This window comes from Scylla paramamosain, chromosome 47 (assembly GCF_035594125.1).
Source record: "Scylla paramamosain isolate STU-SP2022 chromosome 47, ASM3559412v1, whole genome shotgun sequence".
In the NCBI taxonomy this organism is placed as follows: domain Eukaryota; kingdom Metazoa; phylum Arthropoda; class Malacostraca; order Decapoda; family Portunidae; genus Scylla; species Scylla paramamosain.
Window position 1 is genome coordinate 3316342 of NC_087197.1, and position 13659 is coordinate 3330000.

Consider the following 13659-nt stretch of genomic DNA (forward strand, 5'->3'; position numbering starts at 1 on the left):
TCATCATCATCAAAATCGTCAGTGAAGGAGGACGCGGACTCCCCATCCTTCTGGGCGTCCTGCAGGGCCTGGGTCGCTCCTTCAGGGTCTTCGGGCTGCCCCTGGTCCTCCTCGTCGCCCTCAGGAGGTGTGGGCGCGGACCGTTTGCCCAGATTCGCCCTACTGCTGAAGTCAAGGGCGGCTGACAGTAACGAACGGTTAGCTTCGAAATTTAATCTGGTTTGACATCTTGCGGACTCGTGCCTCTGGATGCTGGCGGAGGAAGTGGTGGTGGTGATGGTGTTGGTGGTGGTGATGGTGGTGGAGAGAGTGGAGGTCATTAGGGCGTCAGTAATCTCGTGGTATATGGTGTCCTCAGTCGCTGGCTTCACTTGGGTCGTGGTGGTGGATGTCGGTGAGGTGGAGGAGGTAGTGGAGGTGGTAGTGGACCGGTAAGGTCACCGGGACGTCATACACAGCCTCCTTCCTGACGGGGGTGGCTGAGGGCATGGGTGACAGGTGGGTGTGGCCTGCTTGGGTCCTGGCGAGATCGCTGAGTCCCCGCCGGATTGCAAGGGTTGGGCGTGGAGACTGCCCCAGAGAGACCCGTGATGGGGACCTTAGGGGTGACAGGTGCTGGCGTGGCATAGATACCCCTGGTGGCTGGTGGGGGTTTCAAGGGCACGCGGGGTTTCTCTTTGAGCATGGGCGGCTTGGGGGTGATGACAGGCCTTGCCCCGGGGAGTCCCTTGAGGCAGGAGGTGGATGCATACAAGGCAGACTTAGAGATGCCTGCTGTAGGGGTGGGTACCTCTGGGGGCGTCTTGATCTCCCTCAGGAAATCTGGTGTTGCTGGAGCCACCAAGTTAGCAGGGCAGCTGTAGGGGTCCTCATACGCCCCCTGGAGGAGTGCAGGAAGGAGGTGTTCTGCTGGGGGGGTGTGGAGGAGGAGGTGGTGGTGGGGAGCATGATGGGGGTGCCAAAGGTTGACATACAGCTTGAGGTGCTGCTCTGCCGACTCGCTGGGGCCTTGGTGGACTCTAGGGAGCTCTGAGTCACCAGGCGCGGCGAGTCACAGGCACTAGGGGCACCTGACTCACCCTGACTCACACTCAACTCCTTCGCTTGACTCTCCGTGTGTGAGGATACTGTAGAGGGATCAGACTTCGTGGTGGGAGATGGTGAGCCTTCCTTCTTCACCCCCTTCTGCTCTGTCGTGGCGGTGGTGGTGGTGGTAGAGGTGGTGGTAGAGGTAGTGGTGGAGGTTCGTCGTAAAACTGGTTCCTTTTTCGCGGTTCCATTCGTGAGGGACTTCCTTGGGGCAGAGACAGGGTTGTGGGGCCTTTGTGGTGGTGGAGGTAGTAGTGGTGGTGGCAGTGATGGTGGATGATGTGTTAGTACTGCTGGTGGTGACTGTGGTGGATGTGGATGAAGGTGTGGAGGCAGTGGAGGGTGTGGAGGTTGCTGTGGTGATGGTGGTGGTGGTGGTGGTGGTGGTAGGAGGAGAAGCAGAAGGAAGTGGAGGAGATGAAGTTTTCCTTTCATTTCCCTTACTTCCCTTCTCTTCATCTTTCATCACCCCTTTCCCACCTTCAGAAGCTGACCTGACTGCTGGGGCCTTGCTAGGGGGTGCAGGGCGGGCAGGGGGCGCTGTGGTGGGCCTGGGGACTGCTGGGGGCTCCGTGGCACTACCTGACGGAGGGGGGGAAGGCGAGGCATCCTTCTTGGGCCTGCAAACATCTAAACACGTCACTTTCTCCTTGACCTCGTACACGTCATCAATGGAGGTCACTTTGTGCGTGTTCTTTCCCTCCTCCGGTCTTTCCTGCAGCGGGATTTCCTTCTCCACCATCTCCTCCTCCCTTGACACGTACTTCGGCGGGGCGTCTATAAGCGGGGCACCCACAGGGGCCGTCACACCAGGCCTCACTACTTCGCCGTTCTTCATGGGCAGGACCTGGTTGACTCGAGGCTCCGAAGAGGACGTGCGAGCGATCAGAGGCTTCGTGGAGACTAAAGGAGATGATCTTTTGAGCTTAACACGCGCTTCTTGCTTGGTGGCGTCCTCCTGCACCGCCTCCTTCACCACCTCCTTCGCCTTCTCATTGCGTAGCTTGTTTTCCCTCCCCAGTCTCTCCAGCGCCTCTATCTCCGCCAGGATAAGCTTTCGTTTCTCCTCCAGCTCCTGAACAGAAGGCAGAATCTCATCCTCCGGTATATCCTTGCTTAGGTTCTTGTTATCAGAGTTGTATTCCGTGTTCTTCATAGTCTCCCTTCGCAGCATCCTCTCCTGGGGCGTCAAGCTGGCCAGGTCCTCAAAGAAGTCCTCGTCATCGTCATCTTCGTCATCCTCGTCCTGATAGCCCTCCTCCTCGTCGTCCCCGTAGTCCACATCCCCGCCGTACCCTATCAGTTCCTGCAGTTGGGAGTTAAAAAGTGACGCCCCTTCCTCCCTTCCTTGCTGCGCTTCGTTTTCTTCGGCGAGGAAGGTTTTCTAAGGATGCTTTTAGGAGGGACGATAGTAGTTTGAATCTTACTCTCCTCTTCCTCCTCCTCCTCCTCCTCCTCCTCCTCCTCCTCCTCCTCTTCTTCTTCCTTCCCTTCGCTCTTAATGGACGCTGTGTCGCTGTTGGGCGCGGAGCAGGACACTTGGCAGGTGGAGGAGGAGGCAACAGAGGAGGTGGAGGAGGGAGATGAGGGAGATGAAGCAGACGACACCACGCTGTCATTACTCGCTTCGGAACCCAAGTCACTGCTGGCATCTCCTTTCTCAAACTCCTCTTTATCTACACTCCTTTTGCTCTCCTCCTTCCTCTCCTCCACCTCCTCCTTGTCATCCAGCAGCTGGGAGAGTATCTTGGCCTGGCTCTGGCGCGGGGGCGGGGCAGTGGAGGGCGTGGTGGGGGCAGTAGTGGCAGTAGTAGTAGATGACAGAACAGAAGACAGTCGGCGTGCGAGTCTATCACTTCCAAACAGGTCTGGCGTGTCTAGATCGCTAAGTTTCAGGTTCTTTTCGTTTTCTTGGGTCACTAGGGAGGACGCCACGCCCCTGATAAGCGCCGGGGACATGTGGGAGGCGCTGCTGGAGGGCCGGGTCGCTGCAGAAGGCGTGGAAGGGTCTGACTTGCCGATAACTAAGGATTTCCATGAGTTTTGCGCATAGTAGCCTCTTTGATACACACGCCCTGCTACTCCTACATACCTCTTTGATCCGGGCCTTACTCCTTCTAGGCTAAAGTCCTCCTCTTCCTCCCCTAGTCCTAAATCCACATTGCCTCCTCCTCCTCCTCCTCCTCCTAGCCCCTCCTCCTCCCCCTCCTCCATGCTCCTCTTTACTCTTGAAGCAGTTGGAGCAGAGGTCACGCCGCCAAGTGTTCTGAACGAAGGTCTTGCAAATGACTGACATGTTGAGTGGGGTCACGCGAGGGCAGGGCGGGTGGAGTGAGGTCAGGTTGATTCAGTTTGCAGGATCCAGGTCACGTGTGAGTTGACCTGGTCTGTGGGTCTACATAGCGCCTCTCTGGTGACCTCTGTGGCTCGCTCTGCAGGTCAGGTGAGGTCAGGTCACAGCTGTGGGGAGAGAGAGAGAGAAGGGAAAGTGTTATGGATGAAAGCTGTAGTCGTACGCGCGCGTGAGCACACACACACACACACACACACACACACACACACACACACACACACACACACACACACACACACACACACACAGCTAATTTGACGTGGTTACATAAAAAAAAAAGGAATGAATGAATGAATGAATTGGCAAGTAAAAGAGAGAAAAAAAGAATCAAACAAAATGAATGAGCGAATGAGTTGAAAAGAAAGAAACAAAGAAAGAAAGAAAGAAAGAAGAAGAAGAAGAAGAAGAAGAAGAAGAAGAAGAAGAAGAAGAAGAAAACAAAAACCATAAACCATTATAAAGATGAGGACGAATGAAAATAATAATAAAAAAAAGACGAGGAAAAACACGGAGAAAGAGAAAGCAGAGGAAAGTGAAAGAAAAAATGAATAAAACATTGAAAAAATAAATAAACGATAACAGAAAAAAAAGGAAAAGAGAACAAAAATAATATCAATAAATAAAAACAAAAGAAAACGAAAGCAAAAGAAGAAAAAAAATAAGAAAGAAGAAAGTAAACAAAAATAAACATTAAAATAATAATTAAAAAAAAAACGAAGAAAAATAAACTAAAGAAAAAACTCAATAGTAGAAAAAAATAAAGAAAATAAAGAATAGAAAGAATAGTAGTAGTAGTAGTAGTAGTAGTGAACATCTTAAAGGAACGAAACAAAAGAACATCACTACAACCAACCTTACAAATCTTTCAGACTGACAAACATCGACGGTGAAACTCAAATGCTCTCTCTCTCTCTCTCTCTCTCTCTCTCTCTCTCTCTCTCTCTCTCTCTCTCTCTCTCTCTCTCTCTCTCTCTCTCTAACCGCTTTCACTAATGAGCAAAAAAGGAAGACGGAGAAAAAAAACGGAAGGAAAAAGAGAGAGAGAGAGAGAGAGAGAGAGAGAGAGAGAGAGAGAGAGAGAGAGAGGAGAGAGAGAGAGAGAGAGAGAGAGATGAAAGGAACTAGATGAAAGCAGGAAAGACAATATAGAGAATGGGTGAGAAAGATACGATTCATAGAAAACGAGAAACGAACAGAAAATAAAAGAAATAAGAAACAAGTGCATAAATAAAAGCAAGTAACAATGAAAACAAAATAACATAGACAATAAGAAAGAAAAACGGAAATAGATGAAAAAAAAATCTGAATAAAAGAAAACGAGAGAAAAACGAAACAAGAGAAAAATAAATAAATAAAATAATCGATAACTCAACCAAAGCTCCTTCAAAACCAAGCAAAACCACACGGATAACACCTAACGCCATTTCCTTCACTTCCCCCAGAGCAGCAGAGCCCGGCCAGACACCTGAGGGTTTAGAATTACACTTTAAAACCAACCGCTAGAACCAGCCTGACAATTTACAGGAGTCCCCCTTGAAGATGCCCGTTGAAGTCTCCGTTTTCTTTCCCAGGTCGCGTCACCTTCCCCCAACAAGATGCGTTCAAATGTTTTTTCTCTGCTTTCAAGGCGCTATTATGCTAAGGACATGCTTGGGAATACACGACAAGTCCTTTCTGCGTCCTTAGAGCTTAAAAGGACTGGGCGGGAAGGAGCAGGAAGGACAGGAAGGGGCAGGAAAGGACCGGGGGATGCTGTTCTGTCTTCCTGTCTTCCTCTTCTTTCTCTCTCTTCTTTCATAACAGGATGTGCTGGGCAAAGAGACCTGTTATCCAATACAGAATCTGACGCTCTCTCTCTCTCTCTCTCGCGTCTCTCTCTCTCTCTCCCTCTCTCTCATCTCTCTCTCTCTCTCAGGTGTCACCCTTCCTTCCTTTCTCTTCCTTTTCCTGTCAGTTCCCTGCTTGTGAGGCTTCCTGGTCTCTCTCTCTCTCTCTCTCCTCTCCTCTCCATCTCTCTCTCTCTCTCTCTCTCTCCTCTCTCTCTCTCTCTCTCTCTCTCTCTCAGCCATCCTTTTCCTTCCCTCTCTATCTCTTCTTTCTCTCATTCTTATCCATCAATCATTATTCCTCTTCCTTTCCTTCCTTCAGAGCTCACCCAACCCTCTCTCCCTCCTCCTCCTCCTCATCCTCCTCCCTCCTCCTCTCCTCCTCCTCCTCCTCCTCCTCCTCTCCCTCTCCCTCAGTCTCCCAGTGAAATAACAGAAGCAACGCCCCCCCGCTTAAACCATTCAAAAAGCAACTGGACACCTGCCGTCGCTGTTGTTGTCCCGTAAAAAAGAGTGAAACCATGATCGCTTGTGCAAACCTAACCCTTTCCTTTTGTACGTCTCCGATAACACACGCGGTCAGTTTGTTAGTTTGTGCGCGTTCGAGTTTGAATGAAAATAAATAGAAAAATAGAATAGCCTAGTTTGAATGGAAATAAAATGTGGTAAAAAATGAATAGTGAAATAAAAAAGAGCTGGCTTAACTGACTGACTAGATGAATAAATTGATTGATTGTTTTGAAAGGTAACTTATTTAAAAAAAAGGAGGTGAAGAAACGATGGATGGAATGAAGAAAATGAAGATAAATGTGAATGATGGACAAAAGAGTGAATGAAGCAAAAGAGTGAGAGGTGAAGGAGAAATGAAAATAAGAAAGGAAAAAAAGAATGAATGAACGAAAGAAGAATATACATATAAACAAAACGAGAATGTTTGTGAATAAATAAATAAACAAAAATAAATAAGTGAGGATATAGAAACGAATGAAGAGGAGGAGAAGAAGAAGAAGAAGAAGAAGAAGAAGAAGAAGAAGAAGAAGAAGAAGAAGAAGAAGAAGAAAAAAAAAAAAAAAGAAAAAGAACAAAAAGAAAAACAAGAACAAGAACAAGGAACAAGAAGCGTCTAAGAAATAATTACACAACAAAACGGAAGAAACTGAATAAAAGAAAAAGAAAAAAAAAACTACTGAAAAAACGAACAATAATAAGATAAAAAAAAATTGAAATAGTTTAGGGAAAAGATCTATTTAAGGAAGATAAAGAAGAATAAAGGGAAATACAATAAAGCAAATAGCCTTAAAGAAGATAAGTAGATGAAATAACAGATGAAAGGCATAGAAAACGAAAGGACGAACAAAGTAAACAAGAGGAGATTGAAAAAGAGTTATGCTGTAGCGTTCGAGAATGGATGGAAAAAATAAATAAATAAATGAATAAATAAATAAACAGGAAAAGAATAGGGACAAAAAATAAAATAAAATAAATAGATAAATAGAAAGGAAAAAAAAAAAAAACAAGGAAATTAGTAAAAAGTAAAAGAACTGAGGAAGAAAATGTTGGTTTGGTTCACAGCGTTCAGGAAAAAGATGAAATATGGAAAATAAAAAAGAAAAATAGAAGCAAAAAAATCAATAAATAAATAAACTAAACAAATAAATAAATAAATACACATACAAATCAAACTAAAAAAAAACGAAGCAAAATAAAATAAATGAAAATGAAGAACACAACAAAATATACGAAAGAAAAGAAGGAAATGGAGTAAATAAAAAAAAAGGGTTAAGTTAATGCACTCGAGGCTAACATGATAACAGATAAAGTGAAAGATGATGAACGAAAATAAGAAAAGGAAGGAGAGAGAGAAAAAAAAGATAAAAGAAAAAAAAACGATATGAAAAAAATGAATGAATGAATAAATGAATGGAGAAAGAAAGAAAGAAAGAAAGAAAGAAAGAAAGAAAGAAAGAAGTAGAAGAAGAGGAAGAAGACGAGGAGAAGGAGGAGGAGAAGCAGAACGACGACGAAGAAGAACAAGAAGAATAACAAGAACAAGAACACAAAAATAATAACAAAAATAAGGAAGAACGAACCATAAAAAAAAAACGAAAAAAAATAAACTGACAAAAAAGGAAAGCGAGAGAAAAGAAAACGAAGAAAGAAAACGGTAAGTAAATAAACGCAGGTAAGAATGGAAAACGGGAGTTAGAGATGGAGGGGGAAGGAAATGAAGTTGAACACGAAGAGGAGGAGGAGGAGGAGGAGGAGGAGGAGGAGGAGGAGGAGGAGGAGGAGGAGGAGGAGGAGGAGGAGGTGTCTGGTGGTCTTCCTGGCGGTTCGGATATCAAATGTCTAATTTTCAAAGGCCTTATTTTTTCGAGCAGTTTGGAATGTCGATAAAAAAAAAAACACCTTCAATATTGTGAAAAGGAAAGGAGTTAAAAAAAAAAAAAAAAATAGAGAGAAGAAAAAAATAGGGAAGAAAAGATACGTTAGATTGGAGAGAGAGAGAGAGAGAGAGAGAGAGAGAGAGAGAGAGAGAGAGAGAGAGAGAGAGAGAGAGAGAGAGAGAGAGAGAGAGAGAGAGAGAGAGAGAGAGAGAGACGGAAGAAAAAAAAACTGAGAATGAAAGCAAAGAAAATATATAGAAATGGAAATGAAAACAAACAAACAAACAAACAAACAAACAAACAAACAAACAAAAAAGAACGGAAGGAAAAAAGAAGAAAAAGAAGAAAAGAAAGGAAGGAAAGGAGGACAGGAAGAGAAAAATGGGGAAAAGAGAGAGAGAGAGAGAGAGAGAGAGAGAGAGAGAGAGAGAGAGAGAGAGAGAGAGAGAGAGAGAGAGAGAGAGAGAGAGAGGTCCTTAAGATGGGGACAACAGGAAGTGAATGAAGGAAGGGAAAAATAAATAAAAGGCAGGGAAGACGAAAAGGACAAGGAGGAGGAGGAGGAGGAGGAGGAGGAGGAGGAGGAGGGATATAATAAAGCTTAAAAGGAAGAAAGGAATTGACCAAGCAGATAAAAAACACGTGACAGTTTGTTTACATTGGCACAAAGAGAGAGAGAGAGAGAGAGAGAGAGAGAGAGAGAGAGAGAGAGAGAGAGAGAGAGAGAGAGAGAGAGAGAGAGAGAGAGAGAGTCGGTTACAGATTGAAGAGATACCAAGATAAAGAAAGAGCGAGAAAGGGACGGTGTGCCAGAGAGAGAGAGAGAGAGAGAGAGAGAGAGAGAGAGAGAGAGAGAGAGAGAGAGAGAGAGAGAGAGAGAGAGAGAGAGGCCCTAAGTTCAAAAACCGTACAACCACTTCACCGTTACAAAAGGAAGGAAACTATCTCTCTCTCTCTCTCTCTCTCTCTCTCTCTCTCTCTCTCTCTCTCTCTCTCTCTCTCTCTCTCTCTCTGCCTGTTTATCTTTCCCTTTATCTGTCTGTCTGTCACTCCGTCTAACACACCTGTCAATCTCTCTCTCTCTCTCTCTCTCTCTCTCTCTCTCTCTCTCTCTCTCTCTCTCTCTCTCTCTCTCTCTCTTTGATTCCTTAATGAAATATACCTGAAGAGGAGGAGGAGGAGGAGGAGGAGGAGGAGGAGGAGGAGGAGGAGGAGGAGGAGGAGGAGGAGGAGAAGAAGAAGAAGAAGAAGAAGAAGAAGAAGAAGAAGAAGAAGAAGAAGAAGAAGAAGAAGAAGAAGAAGAAGAAGAAGAAGAAGAAGAAGAAGAAGAAGAAGAAGAAGAAGAAGAAGAAGAAGAAGAAGAAATTTTTGGAATGAATGAAGCGAAAGTCAGTGATCTCGCACACACACACACACACACACACAGAGAGAGAGAGAGAGAGAGAGAGAGAGAGAGAGAGAGAGAGAGAGAGAGAGAGAGAGAGAGAGAGAGAGAGAGAGAGAGAGTCACTTCCTTATCTGTCCCGTTACGGTCATTATAGTAATTATAAGAAGCTTCCTTCCTTCCTTTACTCTCTCTCTCTCTCTCTCTCTCTCTCTCTCTCTCTCTCTCTCTCTCTCTCTCTCTCTCTCTCTCTCTCTCTTAGAAAGCTACACACACACACACACACACACACGAACAGATAGAAGCTCAGACTCAGACAGACACACAGACAGACCGATAAAAAGAGAGAAAAAAGGATTAGAGAAAGTGTGAAAGTGAGAAAGTACCCCTCCCTCACATCGCCTCTAAGGAACCAGCGGGGTAGAGGGAGAATTTTCCGGGAGATCAACAAAAAGGAGCATTTCATTTTGGCGCGCTTCCCTTCCTCCGATTCCCCTCTTTGGCTGTGGCTTAAACTTCACCGCGCTGTTCGTTTCCTTGCTTGTGTGTATCCTAGCGTTATTTCTTGTTTTTTTTCCTTTAGTTTTAGTGTTTATTGCATTATATAACAGCAGGAATGTACGTAGATAAGTGAGATATGATGGAAATTATTGTTTTTTTTTTATTTACTAGTTTGTCTTGTTTCTTATCATTATTTCATGTGTTTTTTTTTATTAATTTCACTATACATGAACGGAAATGAGAGTAAATAAATGAAAGGTGATGTTTTATGGGTTTATTTCTTTATTACGACTTTATTATTTTATTCCTAACGTTATTTCCTTTGCTCTTCCTTTATTTATTTATTTATTTTTACATTATCTCAGTATACAAGAGCGGACACGTAAATAAGCGACACGGTGGAAATTCGTACATTCATTTTCCAACTTCGACTATATCCTACTCTTGTCATTTCCGTCGCCACTCCTGCGCTATTTCCCTTACTTCTCTACATTTTTCTCTATATATGAGCTTAGATAGGCAGTTTAGTTAATAGAATAAGGTGTTTTGTTTTCAACTGTGACTTCGACTTCCTTTATTTACTTCAATCACTTCTTGTAGAATTATCTCACTTATCATTCCTCATCTTCTTGTATTTTCCTTACTAGATAAATGTATAGATATAATTAACTAAGTAAAATGTAACGTTAAGGCATGAATAATTTAAATATCGTGGTGAAAAGAGAGAAAAGGAAGCAAGGAACTGAAACACGGGACTCGCTGACCAATGGAAAACGAATATAGCATCTGGCAGACCAATAGAGAGAGAGTATGGCCGTGACGTCACACTGCGCACCTGGCTGACCAATGGAGAGAGAGTTGCATCCTGACATCTCGCACGCCACAGCCTCAAAACTTTCTATGACAGAGAAAATTCGATTAAAATTCATCTGAGCACTTGCATTTTTCTTCTTTTCTCTTCCACTCCACTCGTCTTTTTTTTTTTTTTTTTTCAACCGAAGGAAAGTTTCGTAAAGTTTCATAATTCCACGTTACGATAAGTGAAATCTTTAGTTGAGTTTTATTTTGTTTCGATGTTTTATTTTCAATTTTTTTAAATCTTATATATACTAATGTTAATCTGTTTCAATTATTTATTTATTTATTTATTTATTTATTTATAGAATAGATTATTTATCTATTCAACTGATATTCTATCTATCTATTCTATTGATATTCTATCTATCTATTTATTGATAGAAAGAAAGAACGCTGGAACATTCTCTCTCTCTCTCTCTCTCTCTCTCTCTCTCTCTCTCTCTCTCTCTCTCTCTCTCTCTCTCTCTCTCTCTCTCTCTCTCTCTCTCTCTCTCTCTCTCTCTCTCTCTCTCCGTCTAGACACGCCGGCTAAGACTTTCTAATTAAGAATGCCGTACTATAGAGAGAGAGAGAGAGAGAGAGAGAGAGAGAGAGAGAGAGAGAGAGAGAGAGAGAGAGAGAGAGAGAGAGAGAGAGAGAGAGAAGGGGGGGGTGTCAGAGGGCAGGAAACGTGTAAAAAAAGGTCAGGAGGTCAGGTCATGAAGTTCCCAGGATGAGGGGATGCTGCTGCGGAGGAGGAGGAGGAGGAAGAGGAGGAGGAGGAGGAGGAGGAGGAGGAGGAGGGAATGATATGAGAAGAAAACTTAATTCACTCTCAACCGAAATGAATGAATGAGAAAGGAGGAGGAGGAGGAGGAGGAGGAGGAGGAGGAGGAGGAGGAGGAGGAGGAGGAGGAGGAGGAGGAGGAGGAGGAGGAAGAAGAAGAAGAAGAAGAAGAAGAAGAAGAAGAAGAAGAAGAAGAAGAAGAAGAAGAAGAAGAAGAAGAAGAAGAAGAAGAAGAAGAAGAAGAAGAAAGAGGAAAAGGAGAGAGAGAGAGAGAGAGAGAGAGAGAGAGAGAGAGAGAGAGAGAGAGAGAGAGAGAGAGAGAGAGAGAGAGAGAGAGAGAAAACGAAAAAAGAGAAAAGAGAAAAGAGAATAGGATAAAAGGAGAAAGAGAAAGAGAAAATGAAAAAAATGAGATAAATGATGAAAAAAAAAATAAATAAATAAACAGGAAAAGAAAAAAAACAAAAAAAAAAACACCAGATTACAATATATAGATCACAAAACACTAAAGACCTCCAACCACGTAACCGTTTTCTCCCACACCTTTCACAAACAACAACAACAACAACAACAACAACAACAACAACAACAACAACTCGCATTCAGCTTGCCATTAACCCTTTACCTGACCTGACCTCTCACCTGGCACCAAACTTGTAACTCTTCTCCATAGCTTGACCTAAACGAATATAATAAAAATAATAATAATAATAATAATAATAATAATAATAATAATAATAATAATAATGCATTTTAAATTATCATCTTGTAATCTAATGAGAAAATGCGAAGAAAAAATGGGGAAGATGAAAAGCAGGGAGGAAAGGAGGAAAAGAAGGAAAGAGAAGGGGAAGGGAAAGAAAAGGGTGAGGAAAAAGGAGATAAGGAAGAAGGAAAAGATGAAGGAAGGAAAATAAAAGAGGAAGAAAGGGAAGACATGGAGGACAGATAAAAAAGAGAGAAAGGAGAGGAAAAGATGGCGATGAAGTAACAGTGAACAAAAGAGGAGGAAGAAGGTAAGAGAGAGAAAGAAGAAGAAGAAGAAGAAGAAGAAGAAGAAGAAGAAGAAGAAGAAGAAGAAGAAGAAGAAGAAGAAGAAGAAGAAGAAGAAGAAGAAGAAGAAGAAGAAGAAGAAGAAGAAGAAGAAGAAGAAGAAGAAGAAGAAGAAGGGGAAAAAAGAGGGAAAAAAAGAGGTACGAGGGCCATTTGAAGGTAAGGCTCCACTTTGCAAGTCAAATTAGATAACACACACACACACACACACACACACACACACACACACACACACACACACACACACACACACACACACACACAAATGCACGCACACTATACAAACTTCACCACCTAACCGTTAATGATATGCAGAGAGAGAGAGAGAGAGAGAGAGAGAGAGAGAGAGAGAGAGAGAGAGAGAGAGAGAGAGAGAGAGAGAGAGAGAGAATATTCAACTTACCACTTATTGTTAGAAAAAGAAATCGCGTTCGCTGATTGGCTGACAGACTGACCAATCACCTTCCTGAAAAAAAATAGTAATGATAGTAATAATAATAATAATAATAATAATAATAATAATAATAATAATAATAATAATTATTATTATTATTATTATTATTATTATGAGAAGATAAGATGAAAAAAATTGCACTACTACTTCTACTACTACTACTATTACTACTACCATCACTACAGATACCACCACCACCACCACCACCACATCCACAATAAATACCACAAAAATATATAAAAACAAAATCAAACAAATTAAAAAGTAAAACAATAATGAAACAAATAAAATATAATTAACAACAACAACAACAACAACAACAACAACAACAATAACAACACTCAAATCTCCCTTTCAAATCCTCCTAAGCGGGCGGGAAACAAAAGCGCATCACTCAACCGTCCCCCGCATGCTCTGATCCTGCAAGCGACGCATTAAGCACACGGAGGTTCAGGCGTTTATACTCCTCGCCTCACTCTGGGCACGCCGCCTCTTTTAATACTGCCACTCATGTACTTATCAATGCATTAGGAGTTGCTAAGAGTGTATTTGCATAATCCTTGTACTTATGTGAAGGAAAAATAATAATAAAAAAAAATTAATGTGTTGTGTAATGAGTTGATTTGTTAGGCGTACTTTCAATATTAACTGAAGTACGTGTATAAATGATTGACTCCTAACTAATTAACTTAATAAATACTTGTGGAAAAAAATACAATAAAAACCTGTCACTCATGTACTTATCAATGCACTTAATACAGGAATTGCACGATAAAAGTAGACGGACAAGACAGAGATAAGAGCCAGACAGACAGGTAGAAACAGATAGACAGACACTAATTCCTCATTATCACACTTAATCTTTCCATTTATCTTTCTTTTCTCTTACTTTTCATTCAATCCTAATTTTTTATTGCATTGTCTAAGAGAGAGAGAGAGAGAGAGAGAGAGAGAGAGAGAGAGAGAGAGAGAGAGAGAGAGAGAGAGA

General features: G+C 42.6%; 1 protein-coding gene across 1 annotated transcript in view; it reads right to left on the reverse strand.

Moving 5' to 3' along the window:
* Positions 1-448: 448 nt before the first annotated feature.
* Positions 449-13659, reverse strand: part of LOC135094923 (nascent polypeptide-associated complex subunit alpha, muscle-specific form-like) — a 30205-nt gene continuing 16994 nt past the window's right edge. The window contains exons 3-6 of the mRNA XM_063995435.1: positions 2716-3077; positions 1584-2395; positions 1003-1294; positions 449-880 (exon numbers count right to left, since the gene is read on the reverse strand). Of these exons, the coding sequence (XP_063851505.1) occupies positions 449-880; positions 1003-1294; positions 1584-2395; positions 2716-3077 (1898 nt within the window). The remainder of the gene's footprint in view (positions 881-1002; positions 1295-1583; positions 2396-2715; positions 3078-13659) is intronic.